The following is a 26,949-nucleotide window of genomic DNA, read 5'->3' as shown; positions in this document are numbered from 1 at the left end:
TAATGCTCGTCATGTCCAACAATGACCATAAATGCTTGAATTACTTTGAAGTTCAGTTGCTTTTGTTGTCAAACACAGCCATTTTGCTGCATCAAAGCCCCAGCAGTAAACAGCAGCAGGGGTAAATGATGAGTGAAGATTATTGGTCAGAACACCAAGTGGATTCTCTCCTTTGAGTAATATCAGAGATGTTTCACAGTCGTTGGTATAGACAGCGACATCAACTGAAAGATGTCACCTCTGAAAATACAGCATTCCTTACTACTGCACTAAAGTGCGAGTCTCGATCATAAATATTAATGGAATGAATAAAACATTTCTGTGTAGTGTAGTTTATCTTGTTGTTAGATTTTCTTTTACACTTTCCAATGAGCAGGAACGTACACTGAATTTGTAACCCAGAAAGGAACTGGGCACTGATGTAGTGGAGAATAATTAAAACAATATATACTTAAAACAGTGCCTTTAATATAACAAAAAGTTTTTTGGAGTGAATGTTGGACACCAAGTTGGTTGTATGAGAGCAGTTAAAGAGAAGTAACTTATTTTCAATCTCGCAATTTTAATCCATGTTGAATTTTCTTGCCTTTAGGCCTCATTCCAGAGATCCAACAGTCATGACAAAGTCCGCAAGATAGTTGCACAAGAGGGGCGGGCAGCCAGAAACCTGATTGCATGGAGTGTTCCCTTGGAAAATAAAGATGATGATGGTAAGCTTTTAAATGACTGGATTTTCTGTTTATTTGCTGCAACTGTGCTCATTAGACAGGGCCACTTGCTCTATGTAATGTTAGCTAAACTAAGGGGCTTTAGAAGTGCGTTTAGGTCTTTTACATGCTACAACTGCTTCAGCTGTGTCATATCAGCTAATTTTAAATACATGCATCCATTCATAAAACTGAGAAAAATTAGTTGAAAAAAGCTTACATATTCAATATTTGTGATTTGTGTTTTTCCTCCTGCTGCCTCTGAGGTTCCTTCCCTTCCGATTCCTTTACCCTCTGCACATTCTAATTTGTTTAGACAGATGGTTTGCCACAGTGCGGTTGAGTCAATTTTTTTTATTATGGTTTGATTGTCCAGACAATTTTTTGAAAAGGAAGAAGCAGATGTAACCAATGTAGAAAAACAAAAATAATGGCAAGTAATATTTGTTATATAAGAAAGAACTTGCCTTTAAATTAAAACAAAATTGTGTCTTTCACAAATTTAGGATGTGCCAAGTATTTTACAGGCAATGAAGTACTTTTTGAAATGTAGCCACTGTCATAATGTGTGTAGAAAGATATGTAATTGTATAATTGCTAGACTTTGTGAAGGTTCTGGGGAAGATGAAATATTAGGAGTTCAAATGGAAAAATATTCTTTGAAGGTATAAGAGTCTCAAGCGCCTTGAGATGTTTTATTCCTTCAAAAGACTGATACAAATGCAAGTTGTTGTTAGGTAACACAGGCATAAATAATTTTCCACAAGGTTTGTGTTTCAGGGCAATTCGGTAACTGAAAATAGTATGGCACTAAACATTTTCAGCAGGTGGTGCCCAAGAGCTACTTGAGCTGACCTGATGTGGTTGGTGTTGGCAGAACACACATGACCCGTTACTTAAAGCCAGTTTATTTCCTTTTCATTTTTCTATTTTGAGTAAACCTAAAAATATGGGTCTGTTGTAACACTTTCAGTAGTGAAAGGTTTGTAATTTGAAAGTTCTTTTTAAAATTTGGCTCTTGCATTTTTCTACCTGGGAGCCCAGCCAGCAACTGGGGGGGCGATGGTGGCATAATGGTAACGTCATTGGACTAGTGATCCAGAGGCCCAGGCTAATGCTGTGGGTACGCAGGTTCAAGTCCCACCACAGCAGCTGGTGGAATTTAAATTCGATTAATAAAGTCTGGAATTGAAAGATAGTAATAATAACCATGAAACCATCATCGATTGTTGTTAAAAACCCATCTAGTTCACTAATGTCCTTTTAGGAAGGGAAATCTGTCATCCTTAACTGATCTGGGCTACATGTGACTGCAGACACACAGCAATGTGGTTGATTCTTAGCTGCTCTTTGAAATAGCCTAGCAAGCCACTCAGTTCAAGGGCAACTAAGGAATGGGCAACAACTGATGGCCTTGCCATCAACGCCCACATCGCAAGAAAGGATAAAAAGAAATTGGACTCTAAGGCAGAGTAATGCTTCATCCACTCTATCCCAAAGATGTGTTTTAATCCTAGTCTCAGACGAGCACTTTCTTCTGTTTTTCTGACTTGGTGGAGCATCATTCCCAATATTAAAATTATTTTCAAGCCTGAGACTGTTAGCGCTGCAGTGACTTTAAGGAGTTGGTGGACCAGGACCATAAAGGCAGTTTGCAAGGTTTTAAAGCCACCGTCCCCCACCCTCCTCTTTTTAGCCAGCTGGATAGTACTGTTAACTTAAAAATGTACCATCAAAGTGCACTGAGGTGTTAATCCATCGAAGTGACAAGTGTGGGGTGGGGCGGGGGGAGGGAAAGTAAATCAAAACTGACTTCCTTAAGGGGTCTTAGTGCAGGGTGTGCATCATTTGTTTTATTTAAGATTTGGACCACTTACAAGGGTTTTTTTTTCAGTTTTATTTACACCTCATACTTTTGATTCTCTTTGTTGTTTTAACCTGGCATGAATGCTGTGACATTTAGCCTTTTCTCTTGATGCAATGGTGAGGAGAGGCAGGGGTATGGGTTGCAGTAGGCTTCTAATATTTGGGTTTTGGAAAACATCACATTGGAGCAATGGTAATTATTCCCAATACTGTGCACAGTGAGACAAGCTGGTGCAGGTTTTGGCCATTTGTTCCTGATTTTGTTTTAATGGCCTGTTTCAGTATTTCAAGCTTTCAAGTTGAGAGTAACAGAGTGAGATTTCAAACGTAAGGGCAATTTGTGTAGAAACAAATGTGTTACACAGAACACAGTTACTCCAGATGGAAATAGTGCGTGCTGTGTGTTGGTGGAGTTTAACTGATGCATGAGTACCACAGTAGTAAGATAAGAGTTCCTTGGTGCAACGAGATAGTGATTGTTAGAAGGGATTTGGGTAAGTACTTGAAGAAAGAAATTGCAGGGAATAGGACAAAGAGCCAAGGAGCGGGACGAACTTGAATCCATCTTGAGAGAGTTGGCACAGACTCGATGGGCCCAATGGCTTCCTTCTGTGCTGTACGATTCCAATGTATTGAAACTGGCAGCTCATGTTGTGGAGTGACACACCAAGCATTGGAAACAACACTGAAAAAGCACACACACACACTGCCTTTTCGGTGCTCAGTTGCTGAAACAATTGCAAATTTGGCATATCTGTGCTGGGACTGCTTCAGCTTTTAGGGGGGCCGCGGGGCAGGGCAGTTTGAAAATGGGTGAGCACAGCAACGTGTTGGCTTGTGGTGTGTGGTTGCGTTGTAGCTCACATCTACGCTTAACAGCATTGGATTGAGAATAAACCACATCCGAAAGGCACTTTGCCATCGCATTGTGGAGCACCTCCGAGTTTCTATTGCAGCTGCTGGTGTTCAAGGCCACAATGTAAATCCAGTAACTGATTTTGGAGGAAGGGGTTGTGGGGGGGGGGAAGGAGTATGTTAAACAGAATTTGATTGCTTTAGTCTAGCTGCTGTCTCAAATCTCCAAGCTACAGTTCAAATTATTCGGAGCAGGACATTTTTTTTGGAATTCCTTCAGGCACGATATTATCAGAAGAGGCTTATAGGTCTGGACAAATGGAGGTATGATTGAGGTTTTTAAATTGATGAAGGGATTAGGTTCTGTCCAGTTGGGCAGGTTATTTGAGATGTTAGGGATAGTTGGAATATGGGACAAATGCTGACAATTTTTAGCTCAGGATTTAATTAATATGTTGGGAAGTATATGGTGATTGTTGGTTCCCCAAAGTCTGTCAAAAGGGAGTTGGACAAGTTCTTGTACAGGAGCACATTTCTAGTTATAGAGGGTAGGTTGCAGACTAGCCAGGATTAGAATTTCTAAACATCTAACCCACTACACTATTCTCCTCCCCTTCTGCTGCAAATATTATACTAATTTCCTTTTTGTTTAGTTTCACTTCTTCCTCCAGTCCCACTACTAGACAATCCAATTTGCTGATCAGGGCCGTAAGATGTGTCTCACTCTCAAATTTATACTTGTGCTAACCTATATAGGGTAGAGCACAGTAGCACTTTATGGTGACTCAGCAGGTTTCCCATACCTGTTGTCCCATGAGGAAACAGCTGTTTAGGGTACCTCACAGGAGGTAGTCTGTGAGATTAGGGACTTGGCAATATGGTGATAGTAGGTACATACTAATGTGCAATGCCATCATACTGACCCCACATTGGGCATCTTTAATTATACGTGATTTTTATATTTAAAACATGATATAGTGGCAGAGCTTAAAATCTGTTGAACGACACTTTTGAGAATTCTCAGAAAATGGCAGTTTTCCTAATAATTCTTCTTCTTTAATGTTACTTTATAATTCAGATGATATTTACACAACTGAAATTTTTGATATTTAAAAAAAGTTATCCCCATAGTTCTGTGTGTTTTGGGAAACCTTTGGCTGCGGAGTGCTCTACAAAGCTTTGTTAAAGATATTGAAATGGAGAATGAAAGGACAAGGAATAGCTACATTGCATCATCCTATGAGCCCTCTACCATCAATCATTTCATGAAATAGATGATTTTTAGGAGAGTGTGCTCTTTACACTGGTAGCTTCCAAGCATTTCCATGTGGGGATCGTGTTATAGATATTGTCATAGTCCTGGAAACCGCTAATTTCTGAAAGACAGTGCCAGGACCATTTTTCTTGGGTGCCTTAACAATTTAGGAAAAATGTTTTGTTAATATACAGCAGCCGAAAGGACATGCGAGTAAGTCAACTAATAGAGACAACTAAAGAACACTGAATTGTCAAAGACCCTGTGGGGCAGTCCTGGTGTCTCCTTGTGAACCCCTAAGGTTGGCAGATGCCAGTTTGAAAACTCGCGACTTGCACAGTTGTATTCTGCTGGCCTTGAGTAAAATGCATTGTAATGTTTGGCCTTGTGGGGCATTTTTCCATTGTTAGCTACAGCTTAGCTTGAATGTTTTGCCTCAGCATCCAGGGACTAAGCAGCTAAGGCACTGTTAAACTTTCCCCAGTTGAAGGGAGGGCGCGGTATTGATTATTGGGAAAGTGGATCCTCAGAGTGGGCTGTCAGCGGTCAGGTTACATGGTCAAACAGTAGAAAATCGATTGGCAGGATGGGATAGTGCTTAAAGCGATCAATGTTTTTAGTACCACAAAAGCATCAATAAAAGGGAGCTGGGGTTTGTCGTTTGTAAATTCAGCACAATTACTGGTTTAAAATAGCTCATAATGACAGGCTGCCTCGCTAACTCATTTTGTAGATAATGGCTGCACATCAAATTTTATTTGTCACATCTGTTATGTTTATTTGGCAAGTCTCAATCCTAAAGTGGGTATGGGATAACAAACCATGGTAGAACTAGATAAAGCATTAAGCACTGCAGGAGATAAACTAGATTGACAGCAAAAAAAAAAAATAGGTTCAGCATTGTCATGCCTTTTGAGCAGGTTTTTTTTAAACATGGATCTGATTTATATTTTATTGTGAGGAGGAATAAGGAGGAGGTGAAGAAAGAAACAGCTTTTTTTGGAAGTGCGATTTGGATTTGTTCATTTCCTTCCTTGACTTAAATATGTCAAAAATAAAATGTAATCAACCACTGAGAATATATAGGCTTGCCATGTGGAGTTTTCAGCCTTTTTTTAACTCCACAACCTTTAACAACTTAAGCAATGCATGTGACAGGCATGGATCCATATCCAAAGATCCATTATTTCTTAGATTTCAGGAGAGTTGGATACCTAAAAAAATGCTGATTGCATTCAATGCCATACCTACTTATTTCTACTGTTTGAAAGTATATTTTCATAATCTGGTAAGGGTTTAAAAAGCATTGACTTGCAGTGCATATTGTGTCTGACAGCTGCTTTTGTCTTGTTTTGGAAGAATTATATCTGTGGAGCTGCTGTCCCATTTTTATTCTGAGTCTGTAGAGTCCTTGTAACACAGCTCAGCTGTCCTCTGTAATGGGAGTGTAAAGCCTGGCTTCCCATGTTTACTTTGCTAATCCAACAAGATATTTGTGGACCCGTGTTTTCATGGGCCTGTAACCCTGTTTGTTCATTCGCACCAAAGAGTGTAGTCACACAGTGAATATCTTTGAAGTTCAGTTGCTTTTGTTATGCAGACAAATGCATGAACCATTCTGCAGACTGCAATATCCCACAAACTGCACTGAGATGCATAACCAGTTAGTGTTATTGTCGATGTTGGTTGGTAAAGAATAACACCAGGAGAAGTGTCTTTACCTGAATCACTGTTACAGGTGGATTGGCCTTGGTTTAATGTCTCATCCAAAGATTAGCGTCTCAGACAGTGCAACACTCCTGCAGTGCAATGCTGAAATGTCAACTTGGAAGCAGTGTTCCCTCTAAGGTGTGCTGATGCATGACTGTTCAGCACACGGAACAAATAGGCCGCGCACAAGCAAAGATCACTTTAAGACTTGCGGTTGAGCAACAATCTTCAAGGGACTGTCTAGTGCAACAAGCTGACTGTGCACAGTAAACAGAAGTTAGAAGGAGCATTGCTCAGAAGTATTAAATAAAATTCCCTTTAGCCTGCTGCATTGCACTAAAGTGCCATTATGCAATCCTGTTTTACAGATAATACATACTCTACACAACTGAAATCTAAATGGTAGTCAAAGTGCAGCATGTCCTAATATTCAATAGTTAGGGAAATCAATGCAGGTGACTGAAAACTAATTGGTTGCTTAGGGCAATAACAGCTGGAGAAATTCAAAACATTTTCAAAAGAACTACAGTGCCACATCAGATTACTTTAAAGCTTGTTTATTTAAATGTTTTATCTTTCATTTTTTGGGAGACTTGGTTGTTCTTCAAGAAAAAAGCCTCCCTCTCTTTGCTTCAGACTGGTACTAATTATGAATTTCAGTATGAACTTAGTGTGCATTTTTTTCCAATGACTTTTCTTACAAAATTGTTCCAGGAAAATCCAAGACACACATCAGTGGAAAAGCACGGGAAGCAGTGAAATCACAGCGATCTGCCCTCGCTTCACAGAGGGTCATAAAACAGGTACAATAAAATACTGCTTAGTTTCCATTACCCTTTAGAACATTGAAAGGGAATTTAGCTATTTCTAATAAACTACCTAATTATATGTCTGCAACTTTCTGTTGATTTTTTTTCCGTTATAAATGATTATGTCTGCCTATGTAATCCTGCCTCTCTGTAATACACCCTCATTCGTGCAGTAGCAGAGGAGAAGTTACAACATGAAAAGTTTATATGGTCAGCCTCCATGATAATTATGGGCATTTGCATTTATAATACAATTGTTAAAATAAGGACTGAATGTATAACTTTAAAGTTGGGACTGAATGATGTATGCAAGCCCTGGAGTACCTTTCATTCTCAAAAGAAAGGGAGAACATACATTTATATAATGCCATTCACAACTTTAAAGTGCTTTACAGCTAATAAAGTATTTTTATTGCCTCATTTCTGACATTACTAGAGCAGGTAAATATATGCACAATACTGTCCTGAAAATAGCAATGAGATGATGACCAAATAATTTTTTTTGGTGTTGGTTGAGAGGGTAAATATTGGCCAGGACACCAGGGAGAACTTATTTGTTCTTCATAAAAGATTGTGAGGCACTATATGTTCACCTGTGATGGCAGATGAGTTTAGCAATTCATTCAAAAGGCAGCGCTCCCTTGGAACTGCTCAAGTTTATGGAATGAGACTTAAACCCACAACCTTCAGAAGCTAGAGCGCTACCCCCAGTCGAGATCCTCAGCCTATGCATTGTTACTGTTGCCTCTGATACTCTTGGAAAGCTTTATTAGATTTCTCATTAACAATAGAAAACCGTAGTTTTTCTACTCTTTACAATAATTATAATCTCTCATTCATTATCATTCTAATGAATCTTCATTTCCAGCACTCTAATATCTTATAAGTGGCACCTAGAATTTCCTGCAATACACCAACTGTGGCCTGTCCATGACTTACTTTTTAATTTAATTCCTCTACTGTTAAAAAATGCAGCATTCTATTTGTCTTTTTATTACCTGTTCTACTTGCACTTCATCTTTAAAGAAAGGTGAGTTGGCCGTGGCAAAGCCCAGGAAAATCTGGCTGACTGCACAGAGAGATATGGGCCAAGCTCACAGAAATTGGCATCTGGAGATAATGGGACTAATGAGAAACAGGACAAACAGGGCATACAGAACAGAACAGTTCAATTTATTAATGTACGTGTCCAATCAATGTAATTTGTGATGACACTATTAACAATTTTAATTTAAGCCATAAGCCTCTGTTGCTGGTCTCTGGGAAATTGACGGACAAAGTGGAAACTGGCAGAGGTAGATTCCCATCTTTACTGTGAAGGCGTTAGACATCACTGGCCGAATTGCTGATAGGAAAATCTGGTGGGGAGGCTTAAACCTGAACCCACCGTTGGGTTCTGTAAGATATTGCAATCCTTCCTGCCAGAATTTCTTTTCTTCAGGGCTACACTTTATCTTTCAGATGAGAATCGGGTGCTAATTCTTTGGACTGACTTGGTATGGGTGATATAATTAAGTATTGCTGAATTGATAAGACTGATTGATTATATATGGAACAGTTTCCCCTTTTTGATGTTAACTGTGCAGTGCACTTTATGACTGAAGTTATACAGAAGTTGTGAGACCAGCTGCAGGTGTGAAACTGAGTCCAAGAGGTTTGCAGATGGTAACTACATATTCACTGATTTTCATATCCAAAGGACTCCCTCATAACACTACATTTTTATCATCATATGAAGATCCGTTGTTTCTGAACAGACTCTGATGTGATAGCCTGCATTAGATTTCACTCAGTATGTGCTGCATATTTACCTCTATTTTGCACATCTGCACTTGTGATTGGATTTGGTGGAGGTCAGCTTAGAAAGATTTCACAAATTTTGTCCTGGAAGTTGGAGAGGAACATGGTAGATTAAACTTGTGCTGCCATGAGCTCGCCATCATATATGCTTAAAAAACATGCTACTGTCATCTAATGGCAAACATGACACTGCAACTGACTTTAATTGTCAAATTTAGGTTTCAAAGCTAATTTTGTTAAATTCATGCCTGGGATGACACTAAATTATGCAGATCCAGAGGGTCTTATCGCTTGGACTGAGATAGCTCATCTCAACTGGGGTCTTATTTGAGTGCTGTGTTTGGTCTTGCTTAGCCCTTGGGCTAAGGAGAATCTCTCATTTGCAGTAGGGGCAATTTTAGGGGAATAATTAAGAGCACTGTCCAAGAAGATCAGTCATTTTGGCAGTGGTATATTGGTGTCAGCTTATTAATGTGTGTTTTTTATTATGAAACACTTATATTTAAGGATTTACCATGGAATATCTTATAGATGTTTCTGCTTCAAGCATCTAAAATAGAAGTGACTATTGTGAGATCTGCTTGCTACTAACTGTTATTGTATATGGACACTGGAGGGTGCTCTTGTTCTCTATCTGCATGCTTTGGAAGTGATGTGTATATTGATGGAAGGTGAGCATTTCCTTACACAAGGAATGTGTAACTGTCAGTCTCAAACTTGCAAACTTAATTTTGTGGATGACTTTCCTTGCCTTAATTATTTGCTACAGATTGTATTGTGAACGATTGCCATTGAGTGATAGGGTGCAAGCTGAGGATGCTGTTTCAATCTTGTTCGCAAGTGCCATCTTAAATAACAATGGTCCTTGCCATCAGAGATGATGCATCATGTTTGATAACATTGAAGCTTAATGTATAACATTACACAGCAGAGGACCTGCAGAACATCATACAAGACATTTTTTTAATACTTGGTTTCACTTTGTTACAAATGATTAATCCTGCAATCTGCTGACCTTTTCCACACAACAGTGTTTTATATTGCACATTTACAATCTATTTAAATGGTTCAGTCACACTGCAGGCATTGCAGTGAGAGTGACTGAGGCAAATTACAGTTCCCATCTGCTGAGGTCGATTAACTCTGGACAGTTTGGGGATTGAACTTGGGAACTACTGGCTTACATGGGGAATATCTTTATGCATTGGACCATGATACCTTGATAATCTTATATTTTCATTGTCCTGCTGAGGCATTTTCTCCAAGTGTTGGCATGAGATAAGTTTGGTGTTGTCAGTATTGCACCATTAATCCAGTCCTAATATTCCATTGCTCATAGATAAACAGCATTAAACATTTAGAATTTGTGTAATCCTGCTCTCAAAACAGAGAGAGCATTGCTTATTATTTGTTACTTGACCCTCAACTCAACATTTTCATAATTGATTGGACATGAAAAATACAATAATACATTGTAATCTATACTGTCTCATATATTTCCTCTACTGCATAAAACCTATTTATATTAAACCAGTTTAATTTGACTTAGGATCATTTGGGTCTCTCTCTGTCTGTCAATAAAATGGTCAAATTTGGACAGTTCATATTTAATTGGGGTGTTATATTTTAGTAAAAAAATCAATGTAAGTTGATTGTTTTGTGCACAACCAAACACCTCAACATTAAAAATGTAGAAACAGATTTATCTCAATTGTACCGGCTGCAGAACAGTTTTTTTGTGATGAGGTGGTTTTCTTAAAGAAAACCCTTGTGCTAATTTCCTCCATTTATCTCTTAAATGTGTTGATTACCTGTTGGAGTATGGCTCAACAGGCACCAGTGTCTTTACGGTATCTCACTCAAGTGGTCATTCTTATTAGATAGGGCTAGGGAATAAGAATTGGCAAGGTATTTGAACTTTGGTTGTAGCATTTGAGTGTCTTCTGTCCCCACAGTATGCTTCAACCGAGAATTGCTGGATAGCAATAAAGGGCAGGAGCTTTGGCTGTTTTTCTTTTCCTAATCCAGGAGCACAAAGGCCATTTGTAGCATTTCTACTATTACCTAGTTAAGCATAAACTAGGTACTGAATCTGGGTTCTCCCTATTATGTATATCTCAGTCACTCACTGCCTTAACTGAGATAACAATGGGGATGGAAGCAGGGGAAGCAAGAATTGGTTCTAAAGCCATCTACACTCAAGGTGTCATAGTTTAATTGTGCCTCCTCCCTAATAGCTGTTGAGTGAAATGTAAACCTCTTGAGTTGTTTGGCAAGTGACATGAATGTACTCCTTTTTTAAAGCTCTCTGGGTACGAACATCTACTTCATGCCAGGAAATCATTTTTTTCTTGTGTAAAGACTTCAGAATCACTTCTAATGCAGTGTTGTGACTAGGCTTACTTGTAATTGTAATGATGTATGATAGGCAAATAAAAATGGCTTTTAAAGATGCAATAGTTAAATCTTGTGCCAATGTAAAATCAAAAAACGGTGGATGCTGGTAATCTGAAAGAAATAAAGAAAATGCAGGAAAAACTGAGCAGGTCTGGCAGCATCTGTGGAGAGAGAAACAGAGTTAACATTTCCAGTCCATATGAATCTTCTTCAGAGTTGAACAATGTTGTACCAATGTGCTTCTCTTATGAGAGTTGTCTTTAAACTTTCAGGAGTGGTAATGATTGGAGTGGAAAAATTTCTTAATCCTATCATTTCAGCTGTGGAAAAACACCTAATGGACAATTGCAACGTAAGTATTGAAAAAGTTACAAGAGTAGTGCAGCCATATAGTGCTGAGCAGAGTACTGGAGGTTACAGCCAGATATTGGTGGTGGAGATGATAAATATTAACCAGGTTCTCAATGAGGATTTCATTAAAGTATACTGTGGTGGTGCAGGGCAGTCACCCAGAGTGTGCTACTGCCTGATACCTTGCACAATTCTCGGTGTTCTCTTGGGCATTAAGTTGGTTGCAAGTGAATTCGTGGCCTCAAAGGAACACACAACTGCTGCTATTACTGGAACATCTATCTGCCATTCTAAGAGCAAATATTTTATAGAGCAGGGCCTAAAACAGTTGGCAGAATTGAAAAATTGCACCTTGTGCCCAAAATGAAAAAGGAGGAAATGACTCAAATTAGAAATTAAGGCCAGGAGAGGGGGGAGAGAGGCATGTAAAATCTAAAACAAAGTGTGGGGATAGAGAAAACTTTGCTGTATTGGAGAATGTTAAGTGTGAAGCTGGACTTGAAGTGAGCCACATTTAAAACTGCTGGGCCAACCACTTCTCACTACAGGACATAGTGATAAATGTCTGAAGCAATCTATGAAGAAAGTTATTGGAGATAAAATATTGGAGTTACTTGAAACAGGCAGTGGGAGAGTTAATGTATAGTGGAAATGAGTTTCACTTTTCTCACCATTGTCTTATATTTACATAAATTCAGCCCCCCACAGTTTAAATAGCAGATAATTGAAAGTTATTCTCTCAAACTGTTAATAGGCAACAGTGACTTCCCACAAGATCATGAGGGCAATGCTGGTTAATAAACCTCTGTAGCAGGTCTGGTTGTAATAAGACAATAATGGATGCATTGGCTTGATCCTAGCTAATCCCTTGCTGTGTACTTGGCTGCCTATTGATTTTTAACTGCAGCATACTATATTCTAATCTCTTTTAATAATTTATGTTTAAAAAAATTCTCCTGCAAAGTTTACCATTTTTGACTAGAATGTGATTTCATATTACATATTATTGTAAACAATGCCATGTAACTCACTTCATATTCCTTACTTGAAATTCAATACAATAGTGGAATAAAACTTGTTCTCTAAATGTGTACCTGCACTCCCCCCCCCCCCCCCGACATAATCAGCCCAAAGGAAAATTAGCTCAAAGTATTGTTCTCGATAAAGGAAACTGAACTGAACTTTTGGAAATGAGGGCAGAGTTGTGTTCTGCACCTGAGGTTGGCTGTGTCGACCTCGATACCCCGTGGATTTCAATTAGCTTTTGACCAACAGCAAAGAAAAAGACAAAATTGTTTTGATTCCAAATTGCAGGGATTTTGTACATGGCGTTAAAATCGATAAGGCATGTGTGAGGTCAGACTTCAAGTAATGCACGGCTGAGCCGATTGCTGGGACTATTGATTGGTTCTAAGAATGTCAGTGTGGAGACTGGAGAGGCAGCACTGCAGGGACTGGTTAATGTTTATGATGCAGGAGATAGGGATATAAGGTACCATATCCTAGGCTCAAACTTGCATTTTGGAATTGAGCTTGAGGTTCTCTATTTCTCCATGTGTTTTTTCTAGTGTATAATCATCTATTTGAGTTTTAGGGATGCTGATAGCTGCTATGTTCTCTGAACTCTGCCTTTATAACTTAGATAGTAGATATTGTATTATCTACTGTGTGGTAATGGCAACGAGAATTTTTGCTATATTCCTGATTGTGTGATTCGAGTCCTGGATAAAGAGTTGCCTCCACACTGGCTGGAGATGAATTCTAACAACGCACTGTCGTTCCTGCAACTGTCTTGCATCTGGATCACTATAACCCTTGCATGCAGCTAATGGAGGGTAAAATGCCAAGCTTTAGCTGCACAGCCAGATTCTTTTCTCGGAGGTAGACTGCCTCTCCATTGAGTGGCAGCTATTGAACTGTGACAAACGAGTGGTGTCAGGCCTAGCTGGTGGCTGGGGACTGAAGATGACCTTTCCATTAGCCAACTGGTACCTCAGCCTGTGCAGTTGGATAGGGTTACGCTCTCAAATGATTTTCTGCTTGATTTCCTCCTGGTAAACTGATTTTTATTATTCAGCACATATCTGCAAACTTTAAGCACTAATTTTCAACTATTATACAGTAGTGATTTCATAGTCTGACAGAGACAAGCCTTACTTTGTGAGAGGAGCAATTTTTAAAATTCCCGATTTGAAGTCCCATATGCCAAATGCATCTGTTCATTCAGGGGTCAGGGCAGTCTATCCCAGATGTCAGCTGTGCTGCTTTCAATCTTGCTCAAGAACAGTGCAAGAGGAAAATTATCATCTTCTGATCAAAATTGTGCACTGTATGAAGGTTGCCAACTTTGTGTGACCCAGAAAAGAATTGGCTTTCCTTCAGTTGATGCAGGCTGTTTTCAGTTATAGCTCTGAAATTTAAGCTTGCAAGCTGTAATTGGCGGTATTGGTGTTACCAAGAAGCCAAGCAAGCTGCTACTTGAATTACTATTTTGAATAGTTAAGGCTGTTGATATTGTGTGTTCCTGATTAAAGTACCCCTACATGTTGAGAGCTGCATCAGAACAGTGGGGTTGACAAACACTGGATTGTGCAATAACCGACGTTAACCTCAATGATTATTTCGCATGACTTTTGACCAGACTCAATTGTACAGCAACTGTGTGATGCACAAAAACAGCAAATGCCTAAGCGTAAGAGTAATTCATAGTGTTCAAATAGTTTTGGATAAATTAAGTGGATGGTCTAAGAAATGGCAGATTTCAGTGTAGGTAAACTCAAGGCAGTACACATTAGTGTAGAGTTCATGAAATTTATGTGTATCATGAATAGATGGCCATTATCACATTTTGGAAAGGAAATAGAAATGGCTTCTTTGAAAGGGCAGTAATTCTGAATTAGCTTGGTTCCACAATTTTATGTGGTAAGGAGTTCCTTCCCACAAATAAGAACACAAGAAATAGGAACAGGAGTAGACCATTTGGCCCCTCAAGTCTGCTCCACCATTCAATAAGATCATGGCTGACCACCTTGTGTTTTGATTTCCACATTCCCATCTAACCCCGATAACCTTTGATTCCCTTGCCTAACAAGAATTTATCTGCCTCTGCCACAAAAATATTCAATGACCCCGCCTCCACCACCTTCTGAGGCAGAGAATTGCAAAGTTGCGCAACCCTCTGAGAAAAAATTTCTCCTCATCTCTGTCCTAAAAGGGTGACCCCTAATTTTAAAACAGTGCCCCCTAGTTCTGGAGTTGCCCACAAGGAAACATCGTTTCCTTGTTAAGGCCGTTCAGGATCTTGTATACTTCAATCAAATCACCCCTCAGTCTTCTAAACTCCAGTGGAAACAAGCCCAGTCTGTCCAACCTTTCCTTATAAGAAACCCAATCCTTCCAGATATCAATCAAGTAAACCTCCTTTGAACCGCCTCCAATGCACTTACACCCTTCCTTAAATAAAGAGAGCAAAACTGCACACAGTTTTCGAGATGCGGTCTCACCAATGCCTTGTATAACTGAAGCATAACATCCTTACTTTTATGTTCAGTCCCCCTTGTAATAAAGGATAGCATTCCATTAGCCTTCTTAATTACTTGCTGTACCTGCATAGTAACTTTTTGTGACTCATGTCTTAGGACACCTAGATCCCTCTGCACCTCAGAATTATGCTGCCGTTCTCCATTTAAGTAATACTCTGCTTTTTTTGTTCTTCCTACCAAAGTGAATAACCTCACATTTTCCCACATTAAACTCCATTTGCCAGATCTTTGCCCACTCACTCAACCCACCTATATCCATCTGCAACTTCCTTATGTCCTCTTCACAACCATACTTTCCTACCTATCTTTGTGTCACCTGCAAATTTAGCTACCATGTCTTCACTCCCTTCATCTAAGTCATTGATGTAAATCACAAAAAGTTGAGGCCCCAGTACAGACCCCTGTGGGATCCCACTCGTTACATCCTGCCAATCAGAAAAAGACCCATTTATGCATACTCTCTGCTTTCCACCAGATTGGCCAGCCAGCCAATCTTTTTTATCCATGTTAATATGTTACCCACTACACCATGCGCCATTATTTTCTGTAATAATCTTTGATGCAGCATCATATCGAATGCCTTCTGGAAATCCAAGTACAGTACGTCTACAGGCTCCTCTTTATCCACTGCACATGTTACTCCTTCAAAAAACTCAAGTAAATTGGTTAAACATGATTTTCCTTTCACAAAACCATGCTGACTCTTCCCTATTGCCTTGAGCTCTTCTAAGTGCCCAGCTATTACCTCCTTAATGATCAATTCTAATAACTTCCCCACGGCAGACGTCAAGTTAACTGGCCTGTAGTTTCCTGTTGTCTCCTTCCCTTGAATAGAGGGGTTATATTTGCTACTTTTCAATCTGATGGAACCTTTTCAGAATCTAGCAAATTTTGGAAAATTAACACCAGCACTTCAGCTTCCTCATTAGCCACCCCTTTTAAGACCCTAGGATGTAGTCCATCGGGACCTGGAGACTTGCCAGCCTGCAGCTCCGTCAATTTGCTCAGTACCATTTCCCTAGTGATTTCAATTTCACTAAATTCCTTTCTCCCATTCACCACCTGATTTGCAGCTATTACTGGAATGTTTTTTGTATCCTCTCTAGTGAACACGGAAGCAAAATATTTGTTCATTTCTTCCGCCATTTCCTTATATCTCAAAATAAATCCTTGTCTGTTTGGAAGCTTCCATATCTAACCTCAATGCTTCATATGAACAAGAAATTCTTGCAAAATAAGGGAAATTACATGCCATATAGATGAGAGTCTTGGCTGAGAGTTTCTAGTATTGAAGTTACACAAGGCAATTTTAAAAATATATAAATATATATATATTTAAAAAGCTAAAGAAGTGAAGAAATGCAATATTTGAATGAGAAACTTTGCATGTTAAACTGGGAGTGTACTAGCCTGTGTTGGAAGTCGCGCACAAATCTTTGAGGAAAGCCCTTGGTCGCATTTTCAGCATTTCACGCATCCTCTTATTCAAATGACCCACTGGTTTCCAAAAGTGCACTGTGTTGTAACTCGTAATTGTAGTCAACTTGCTGACTGAAATTCATGTATCATGCCTACAATGTCCTCAGCCGCTTGTATGATGGAAGATATTGCACACTGAGCCAGCTTTGTTAAAGGTAAATCAACCAATCAAATTTATTTACAATTAAGTAAAGTAAATAATTTACAGTAACAAATGTACAACACTGAGCATTTACAATATATCTAGACTGTCCACTTAAAAAAAAATCAGTTTTTGGTTATAGACTTGACCAGCTCCTCACCTAGAGGAATTCACACACACTGCACACACCAAACGTTCACTACAGTTTGAACCATTACCTTACCATTTCTCTTTGTGCAGTTCTGGGAGTCAGGTCATGAGCATATGCATCTAATGTTAGGGTGCTGAAGATGATGGATGGACACCAGTAGAATATTCTAAATGATGCCCTGACAATGTCTCCAAGTTTATTAGTGTTTGTATCTTATATTGTTGTTGGGATTTTAATCCAGTGTTGAATACATAAAGAAAGGCTATATACTTTTTATGGTTGAAAATAACTTCAGATGGAGCAGAACTTCATAGCTTACTTCTAGTTTACAAACTGCTGTTTGGAGACCGACTTTATCCTACCTCAATATAATTGGTTACCTAATTGTGACATTTACTTACGAATGTTAAGGAATGTGTCACATAATTAAATTGATAAGGAAACACCAGTGGAATGACTGGTAAAAAACCCATTTCCTTAACCATTCTTTTTCATTGTTTTAACCAACCAGTGCCTCCACACCCCTGACCCCTGGTACGTTTATGGGAAGGAAGAGCTTTTCATTAGAGTTTGAGCCAGCAAAGAAGTAGGAAGTGGCGCAAATTTTAGCTGAAACTTTGGCCAAATGTTGGTAAAGTGCTTTACTGGTATAATGCACCAAAGAGTTAAGGAAAGGCAGGTTGGTCTGAACGACAAAATTGCAGGTGATGACCTAGCAACAGTGTCTGTAATTTATTGTATGTGAAGTGCTTTTGGACATCCTAAGAATTTTTATATTATATATATTATTGAGCTGGCAGTATTCTTCCAGTGATAGAGTGTTACATTGACAGTGGATGCTCAAGCGGTTTCTGCCCACATTAGATTTAACCCCAACAGCACATCTATGATGTACCTCTCGAAACATGTGGGTTTTCTTAACCCTGCCCCCTCCTTCAAACCAGGTAAATGTTTTTCAGGAGAGTGTTATCTATTCTACCATCAAAGTCTCTAGTTTCTGAAGATTTAATGAATAGTTTTTGGTTTAGAACACTTCAGCGCGACCTTTTATCCAATGCCCTTTATCACCCTGCTACACTGCTTTGAAGTGAATTTTCGTTATGCACATTTACAGTGATGCTTATCTGTGTGATCCTCAGATGTAGAAAACCACAGAGTAATATGGTTAGTAACTTGCTGAAAGTTATTTAAACAGTCTTTGAAATGCTTGAGCAAGCATGGAGGATAAAAGATACATGTTTCGTTCTAGCAAGTTCATTATGTCCACTTTGAAACACAAAGGGCATTAGCTGTGTATTAAAATCATAAATTCCAATTGTTCATAAAGTCCTGTAAAGCATTTTGAACCAAGAGAACAAAGTGTTGTTTAGTTATCATTTTGTCACGCCTTAAACATTTGTGAGGCTTTCATTTTCCTTGCACGTTCTTTCACTCAAATCTTTCCTTTTTTTTCCCCCGCCCTCTCCTGAATCTAGAAGCTGGGGTACAATTCTGCGGGTGTTGGTATTCCTTTTGGTACCTCCATCCAAGTGGCTATTCTTTTTTGAGCAGGGGCAGTGGTTGACATTAGGCTGATTGACCATCGCGCGTGGTTAGGTCTCTGTGAATGCAAGCCTTTCAAACTAGGAATATTTGTTTCACTAAATCTTTGGAAGTTTATGTCATGCTCACCTGTTACTTGAGAGTGGAAAATTGGCTCAGTTCATTGCACTCTGGCCTCTGAATCAAAAGTTGCGGGTCCAAGCAGCTCTTCAGGGTTTGTGTGAGGGGACTGAGTAAGTGTAATACAGAGAGAATGATGCGTTGTTGGAGGTGCATAATTTGGATGAAATGTTAAATTGAGGTTCGGGATGTGGATGTCACTGGCAAGGCCAGTATTTGTTGCCCATCGCTAATTGCCCTTGAGCTGAGTGACTTGCCAGGCCATTTCAGAGGGTGGTCAAGAGTCAACCACATTGCTGTGGGTCTGGAATCACGTGTATTCCAGACCTGGTAAGGATGGCAGATTTCTTTCCCGAAGGGACATTAGTGAACCTGATCGGTTTTTAATAACAATCGACGATGGTTGGCACGGTCACCATTACTGAGATTAGCTTTACAATTCCAGATTTATTTATTGAATCTAATTCCACCGGCTGCTGGGGTGGAATTTGAATCAATATCCCCAGAGCATTAGCCTGGGCATTTGGATTACTAGTCCGATAAAATTACCATGGTGCCACCATCTCCCCCATATATAAAACAGTGACATATTCTTTAAACTCTAATTTAGAAGAAACTCCCAGGTCTAACGTGCTACTCAAGTTCTTTACAAACTTGCATTTGCAGGTAAATTATATCCTTGAAATTTAGAAAAAATCCCGCTCAGGATTCACATTTAAGACTGTAGAACCATTACATAGTAACATCAGTCGCTAACAAGGTCACTAGGTCTATGGGAAAATCCACACAAGAAGTTTCCTGTGTATGGTAGTCCAATGTAGCAAAGAAGCGTGGATCCCCAGATTGTGTTCACTGGCCTGTGAGATGAGTTATGCTCCCGTTGTTAATTTCACACCTTGCTCATTTTAGCAAGTGCTGCGTTATTAGTTTTTGGAGGCACCATGCTTGACTGATGAGAACAGCTAATATATTCCCAGACTTCTACCAATCCTAACTACTCTTGGAAAGTGCACAGGAACAGCTTGGGTACCACTTACCCTCCAATTTTCCTTTCTTCCTTGTGGGATAGTGCCTGACACTGTTAAGATTTCGGATCTGTGGAGTGGCAAATTTTTGACAGTCAGTGCCTTCCTAATGTTGCATGCTGAACACAATGTTGGAGAATCTATTGCTTCACCAACTTGGCAACCATGTTTCTATTGTTCAAAGCAAGGCAATTAGCTTGTGGTTTTCTGAGGAATCTTTTAAATCTATTTTACAGTCACTTCCTTTATGGGATTATTAATTTGACCATTTCTATGTGAGCTCACCTGTTGTGCAATATGCACTATTGTTGAACTGCCATTTCTGTTTTTATTGCAGGCTGCTTCAACAGAAAAATCCTCATTGAGCACTGTTGGGGAGAAGAACACAGTGGAGAAGAGCCCAACAAAGGGTCGGCAGCCCCGAAAAATTGACTTACGAGCACGCTATTGGGCATTTCTTTTTGACAATCTCCGACGAGCAGTTGATGAAATTTATGTCACGTGTGAGTCAGACCAGAGTGTGGTGGAATGCAAGGTATGATCTTTGTTTCTTTATAGTTCTGCTTGTGTTAGATAATTTTACGCACCTACGTTTAATTATGGTCGACGTTTCAGGTTAAAATACTGCAATGTGTTAATTGTATTATCAAGATTAAAGATACACATGTGAAGGGCATTGATTAATTAAGTACCTTAAGCACATATAAAGAAAGCCTTTGCCCCTTTAAGGGGCGGTCAATTTAATTAGTTCCATTTGTTAATTGGTTTATTTTTGTTCCATTGGTTTACTCAAAAGAGTATAAAGACTTCTGGGACACTGGTTGTTAGCAGGTAGGAGGCAGCCATGCAATGCTGCATTCTGTAAACAAACCAACTATTAACAAAAGGATTTGTGTCTATTTTAATGCTTCACCACCTTGCTTGGGATTTAATTAGTGCAATGGAATCAAGTAAGTTTCATCGGTTCATAAAGAAATAATGTTACTGTATAAAGCCTGTGAGTGGGGCTGTTCTGCACTCTCAACCAAACTGGGAGGCACATCTATATGATGTGCAGTATGGAATCTACAATTTAAGTAATCTCTTAAAACACAAGGACACCCTTTTTAAATAAAAATCTAGGAAAGTTTGGGAGATTGAAGCAATCGAAGTATAATGTGTGATAGGAGATCTAAGTTTTAATACTGATTTTTAAAAAAAAAATTTATTTCTGTTTATACAAAAATATTATGAGAGACTTGAGTGTGGAATGAGAAAAGGCAATTTACACAGAATGTGCAGAGTATGTACAATTGTCTTATTCTTGATTCCAACTCCTATAACTACCTGTCCCTTTCCTGAAAGAATGAACAGGACTATCCAGACTTGCGTCTCCATATTTAAGCCTGAGTGGTTGCTTTCTGCAGAAGATATTTCTGTGGTCCTGGCAGTATAGAAATTATAATTTTCCATGAGCGTTTGATAAGCATAGTGTTTTGAATCCTATTGTCATGTTCTTAAATCTATAGCTAAAGAAGTGAATTATATATTGGTTGAACTTAGCATCCTGAAGATAAGGGATATGTTTGCTGCAACAGCATTGAGCATCGATTTCCATGAGTTGTTACACAAATGCCCATGAATAATGGCATCAGATGATTTTACTCTTGATGTGGGTTGGGGTTTTGTTAAACATTTTCTCCTTTCTTGGTTAACTTAGGTTGTGTGAGTTTATCTGCAATCAGTTTCCAAACAAAAGTAGCTGTTGGCTGGAGAAAATTTGACCACAGTGAATGCATTGTTTGTTTACAGTAGATGGCAGCATTGAGGCTTAGCATTCTTTGGGCATTCTTGTGTTTCCTGTTTAATGTCTCAAGTTGGGCTTTTAACCCTTCCTAGTAAGTGACATATCAACATTCCTGCAAACATGCCTGATTATAAAGTAAGATTGATGATCAATTTTAAACCAGTGCATGGGTGGCATGTAATTCCTTGTGCATTTTCTGCCTAGTTTTTGATAACCTTGTTCTCATTGTAAACTGTTTTCAGACTCTGCTCTTAATTCATCTAAGTCTAAATTGCCAGTCAGAAGGATTTTCAGGTCCAAGTTTCACTACACCTGTCACTGAACAGTTTTGAACTTTGTAGTGCTTACGTTGCATGAGGTAATTTTTTTTAATAGAGAGGTTTTGTTCTGCTGTAAGTCCTAACTTATGCAGGACTGGAAAAAAAATGATTTGTTACACAGTTGCTGTAAACAGGACTTTAAAATGTAAGCACGTTATTATTCCACATTTGTGCCAGTTGGTAGCACTCTTGCCTTAGAAGGGTTATGGGTTCAAGCTCTGCATCTGGATTTGAATACGTAATCTAGGCTGACATTTCAGTGTAATGCAGAGATATTCATTGTCAGAGGTGTCATCTCTTGGCTGAACTGTTAAACTGAATTGCTCTGTCTGTTCATTGGATTCTGATGGGAATAAAAGACCCCAGGACACAGTTTGAAGACCAGGGAGGCTTTCCTGATGAAAGCAAAAAACTGCGGATGCTGGAAATCCAAAACAAAAATAGAAATTCCCTGGGAAAACTCAGCAGGTCTGGCAGCATCTGCGGAGAGGAACACAGTTAACGTTTTGAGTCCGTATGACTCTTCAACAGAACTAAGTAAAAATAGAAAAGAGGTGAAATATAAGCTGGTTTAAAGGGGGGGGAAGACAAATAGAGCTGGATAAAGAGCCAGTGATAGGTGGAGATTGCCAAAAGATGTCATAGGCAAAGAGGTGTTGAAGGTGGTGATATTATCTAAGGAATGTGCTAATTAAGGGTAGAAAGCAGGACAAGCAAGGTACAGATAGCCCGGGTGGGGTGGGGTGAAGGAAAGGGATTGAAATAGGCTAAAAGGTAGAGATAAAACAATGGATGGAAATACATTTAAAAATAATGGAAATAGGTGGGAAAAGAAAAATCTATATAAATTATTGGGGGAAAAAAAGGGGAATTGGAGGAGAGGAGTTCATGATCTAAAATTGTTGAACTCAATATTCAGTCCGGAATTCAGCCTGCTCTGCCATTCAATAAGATCATGGCTGATCTGATTGTAGCCTCAACTCCACATCCCTGCCCACCCCTGAATGCCTTTCATCCCCTTGCTTATCAGGAAGTGTGTGCTTATCAAGGAGTGCGATGGAACACTCTCCACTTGCCTGGATGACTGGAGCTCCAATAACATTCAAGAAGCTTGACACCATCCAGGACAAAGCAGCCAGCTTGATTGGCACTAATTCCACAAACACTCACTCCCTCCACCACTGACGAACAGTGGTAGCAGTGTGTACCATCTACAAGATGCACTGCAGCAACTCACCAAGGCTCCTTAGACAGCCGCCTCCAAACCCACGACCATTACCATCTAGAAGGACAAGGGTAGCAGATACACCAACCGGAAGTTCCCCTCCAAGCCACTCTCCAACCTGACTTGGAAATATATCGCTGTTCCTTCGCTGTCGCTGGGTCAAAATCCTGGACCTCTCTCCCTAGCAGTACTGTGGGTGTACTTACACCAGAGGGGCTGCAGCGGTTCAAGAAAGCAGCTCCCCACCACCACCTCGAGGGCAATTAGGGATGGACAATAAATGCTGGCCGAGCCAGTGAAGCCCATATCCTGTAAATGAATTTTTAAAAAATCTACCTCTGCCCTAAAAATATTAAAAGACTCTGCCTCCACCGTCTTTTGAGGAACAGAGTTCCTTAGACTCAACCCTCCAAGAGAAAAAAATTATCCTCATCTCTGTCCTAAATGGGTGACCCCTTATTTTTAAACAGTGGCCATAGTACTAGATTCTCCCACAACAGGAAACATCCTCTCCACATTGAGCCTGTCAAGACCACTCAGGATCTTATATGTTTCAACCAAGTCGCCCCTTACTCTTCTAAACTCCAGCGAATACAAGCCTAGCGTGTCCAACCTTTCCTCATAAGACAACCCATCTAATCCAGGTGTTCATTCAGTAAACCTCTGAACTGCCTCTGATGCATTTGCATCCTTCCTTAAATGAGGAGACTATACTGTGCACAGTACTCCAGATGTGGTCTAATCAATGCTCTATATAACTGAAGCCATAACTCCCTACTTTTGTATTTGTTCCCTTCGCAATAAACAATAATGTTCTGTTAGCTTTCCTACTTGCTGTGCCTGCATTTCAACCTTTTGTGATTCATGCACTGGGACACCTAGATCCCTCTGTACCTCAGAGCTCTCTGGTGTGTTTACTTAAAGAGCAAGAGAGACTAATTCAAAAGCAATTCATTAGTTTGTGAAGTTCTTTGGGATGTTCTGAGAACGTGCTAAGAGACTGTGTATGTGCACATTCTTTTTCTTTTTCCACACCAGTCATTCACAACCATGAACAGATTGCTAGAAACCAGTGTTATGCATTTTTTAAATTGTAAGACATTGGTAGAGTTGGAATACTTTTCTAAGGGGAAGTAGTGCAAAATCTATTATTTTGCTAATCACATTACCACCAAAGTTGCTATTGACTAATTGGAATGAATCATTAAATCCAATGCAGGGCATATTAACTGACTCAAAATTGGTCATATTTGAGCTGTGGTGGGTAATGTAGTGGCTATTATTATAGAGAAAACAGTTCTCCTGACCCAAGTGTCGACTTTAATTTCACTCTTTCACTATTTTGCAGGTAGAGAGGTATGTTGTTTCTCTTGACTGTTAAACAAGTTAGAAATTAAACTGCACCAACTGTCTAGAATGGAGCAAGCCATTCAATTAGCAGTAAGATTCCCGCTTCTGAGTCAGAAGGTAGAGGGTTTGAACCCCGCCCCAGACATTTGTGGTGAACAGAGACAGGAGCTCTGGCGCTTAATTCTGGGTTGATATTCAGTGGGATACTTGTGTCTGGTGAGTGTGGGTGCCTCTTCTCCCATGGTGTGGAAGCTCATAAAATCATCCTGCCATGGAAGGAGCATTCATGGTGTGGCTCACTAGACTGTTAATTAGCCTGAGAATCCTTCCATGATACAAAGGATGTGAGAACAGCTGTCTGAATAATGAATGGAGACCATTTAAGTTGAACTGGGATCTGCAAACATTCAAATTATTTTCTTACAGAATATAAAACTGTTCCAAGGATTTGAAAGTAATTTGGGAGGTACCAATGATCCTTTTGCGTTCTTGATTAATTTGGGTGTATATATACATGGTGCATTTTACTTTCGAATAGGCCTGTATTATTATTGATTACAGTGTAATTCTGACGATCAGTATAATGTCATATGCTCAGTTGACAGGGGCTCTGATGCCTGGTTGTGGTTGCAAGTGCAGATAGGAAGATTGTGGTTAGGTTATGGACTGTTAGCCGTGTAAGAAGATCAGCCGTTTTGTATATTTTTCTTTCCTAGCTGGAGACAGTGCCTTGGGCTATTCAAAAGCAGTGAATAGCTCAAAATTCACATTATTTAACCCGCAAAATGCATTCACTGTGAGTAGCTTGATGCTCCAGGCTAATGGATCAGATAGTAAATGACAGTAGTAGCCTACGGGGAGGCAGCTTCTTTCACATGGCCAGGTTACCCTAAAGGTTTCATAAATGCACTCTGTAGTAGTAACTACACATGATGTCAGCCAGGCCTTTATGCTGCTAACAGTTCTCCTTCCTGCTCTAGGCCATTCCATCTGTATGTTGACCAATAAGGAATGATGAGTATTAATGTGGCTATTCCATTTTGCTTGCTGTATACCACCAATAAATCAGTCTGGAACCGTAAAGTAAAATGTCTAGTAACGGGACAGAAATGCAAACCTTAGTATTTGGCCAAACCACAACCATTAGTTTCAAGTAGTGGAAAATACACATCTGTACAGTCACAAGTTATAGAATAATGTACAATGTACCTTTTATAATGTGGAACAAAATAAAACTGTAATGAATTTGTTTTCTGCAGTACCTCAATGAGAAGGCAACATTTAGTAAGTTAAATGTCAGGATATGTTGCTGGATGGCGTTGTCTTACATTTTTTTGTTAAATAAAACTGTAATTTGAACAAAAGATGAAGCTAAAATTTTTAGTTTTAAATGGTAGTTTAAAGTCTACGGTTCTGCTAACATGCTTTGCCATTAGGCTGGGTTTGGGTATCGAGAAGTTGTTCTTAGACTTGAATCTCTCTGCGGCTATCCCGTTTATCTGCGGTTAGGTGGTGGCCCTCTAGCCCTGCCTCAGGAGCAGTAAAGGCTGTTGAGTCAAGTGGGATTCAAACTTGGGTCTTCAGATTCAAAGTTTTATACTTCCTGCCATTGCTGTTTTGACATGTGAAATCTTAACCACAGGCTAAGAGGTATCTTTTAGGGTAATACTTGATGAGACTGATAATCTTATGTGACTGACCTGATGTATTAACAATTGTCATGAATATCTCAGTTTAAAAACTAATTGTGGACAAATACAATTTTGAAACCACTTTACAGCAGTTTTTCTACTAATTCACTAAAGTATTGTAATTGATGTGTGAAATTTTTCTCACATGCCCACTAGAATTGCACAAAACATTCATCGATATAATTAAGCTTTTTTGTCCTTCCAAACCTGCCTTGTGCCTGGAGACAGCCCTTTGAGTTACATGACACTTGGGCTAAAGTACTGCTGGTTACAGACCTGTTGATAGTGATGGGAGCAATTTGAGGTGATGAATTATGAAAATCACGTAAGAGAAAAGGAATTGCACAATGTTAAAATCTTTTGGCTTCAATTTCCTGTATTGTGTTGTTGAATAGCTGTCATCACGGCATCGAATTGTTTAGCCCTTCTGTTATTTTCATCAGGCTCCCTCACTCCCGACAAAGCCTACAGCTAAAGTAATAATGTTCTAACAGCATCTGCGGAGAGGAACACAGTTAACGTTTCGAGTCCGTATGACCCTTTTATCTTAGTAATAATGTTCTGTGCTAGTTGTGTGAACTGCATGCTGAAGCATCCTATCTTCTTGGCATGAAGATGAAATGGTTCAGACGCAGTTCTTGCCTGAGGCGATGGCTGAGCTTCACTGCAATTAGGAAACTTCTGCCGTCCTGCTCAATTGCCAATTGCTCACCGAGTGAGTTAGTGTGTTGACAGGATTAAAATAACCAGAGATAAAAACAAAAAACTGTGGATGCTGGAAATTTAAAACAAAAATAAAATTTAAAATACCTGGAAAAACTCAGCA

At 39.4% G+C, this 26,949-nt stretch overlaps 1 protein-coding gene across 3 annotated transcripts in view; it reads left to right on the top strand.

The window, feature by feature from the left end:
- scaper (S-phase cyclin A-associated protein in the ER) overlaps nt 1–26,949 on the top strand; it is a 291,693-nt gene that overhangs the window by 13,750 nt on the left and 250,994 nt on the right. For all 3 annotated transcript variants that reach the window (XM_078532314.1, XM_078532315.1, XM_078532313.1), the window contains exons 2-4: nt 593–710; nt 7,108–7,196; nt 20,089–20,286. In XM_078532314.1, coding sequence (XP_078388440.1) covers nt 593–710; nt 7,108–7,196; nt 20,089–20,286 — 405 coding nt within the window. The remainder of the gene's footprint in view (nt 1–592; nt 711–7,107; nt 7,197–20,088; nt 20,287–26,949) is intronic.

Source organism: Cetorhinus maximus, chromosome 30, assembly GCF_964194155.1.
Source record: "Cetorhinus maximus chromosome 30, sCetMax3.hap1.1, whole genome shotgun sequence".
NCBI classification, from domain to species: Eukaryota; Metazoa; Chordata; class Chondrichthyes; order Lamniformes; family Cetorhinidae; genus Cetorhinus; species Cetorhinus maximus.
This window is presented reverse-complemented; position numbering and strand designations above follow the sequence as displayed.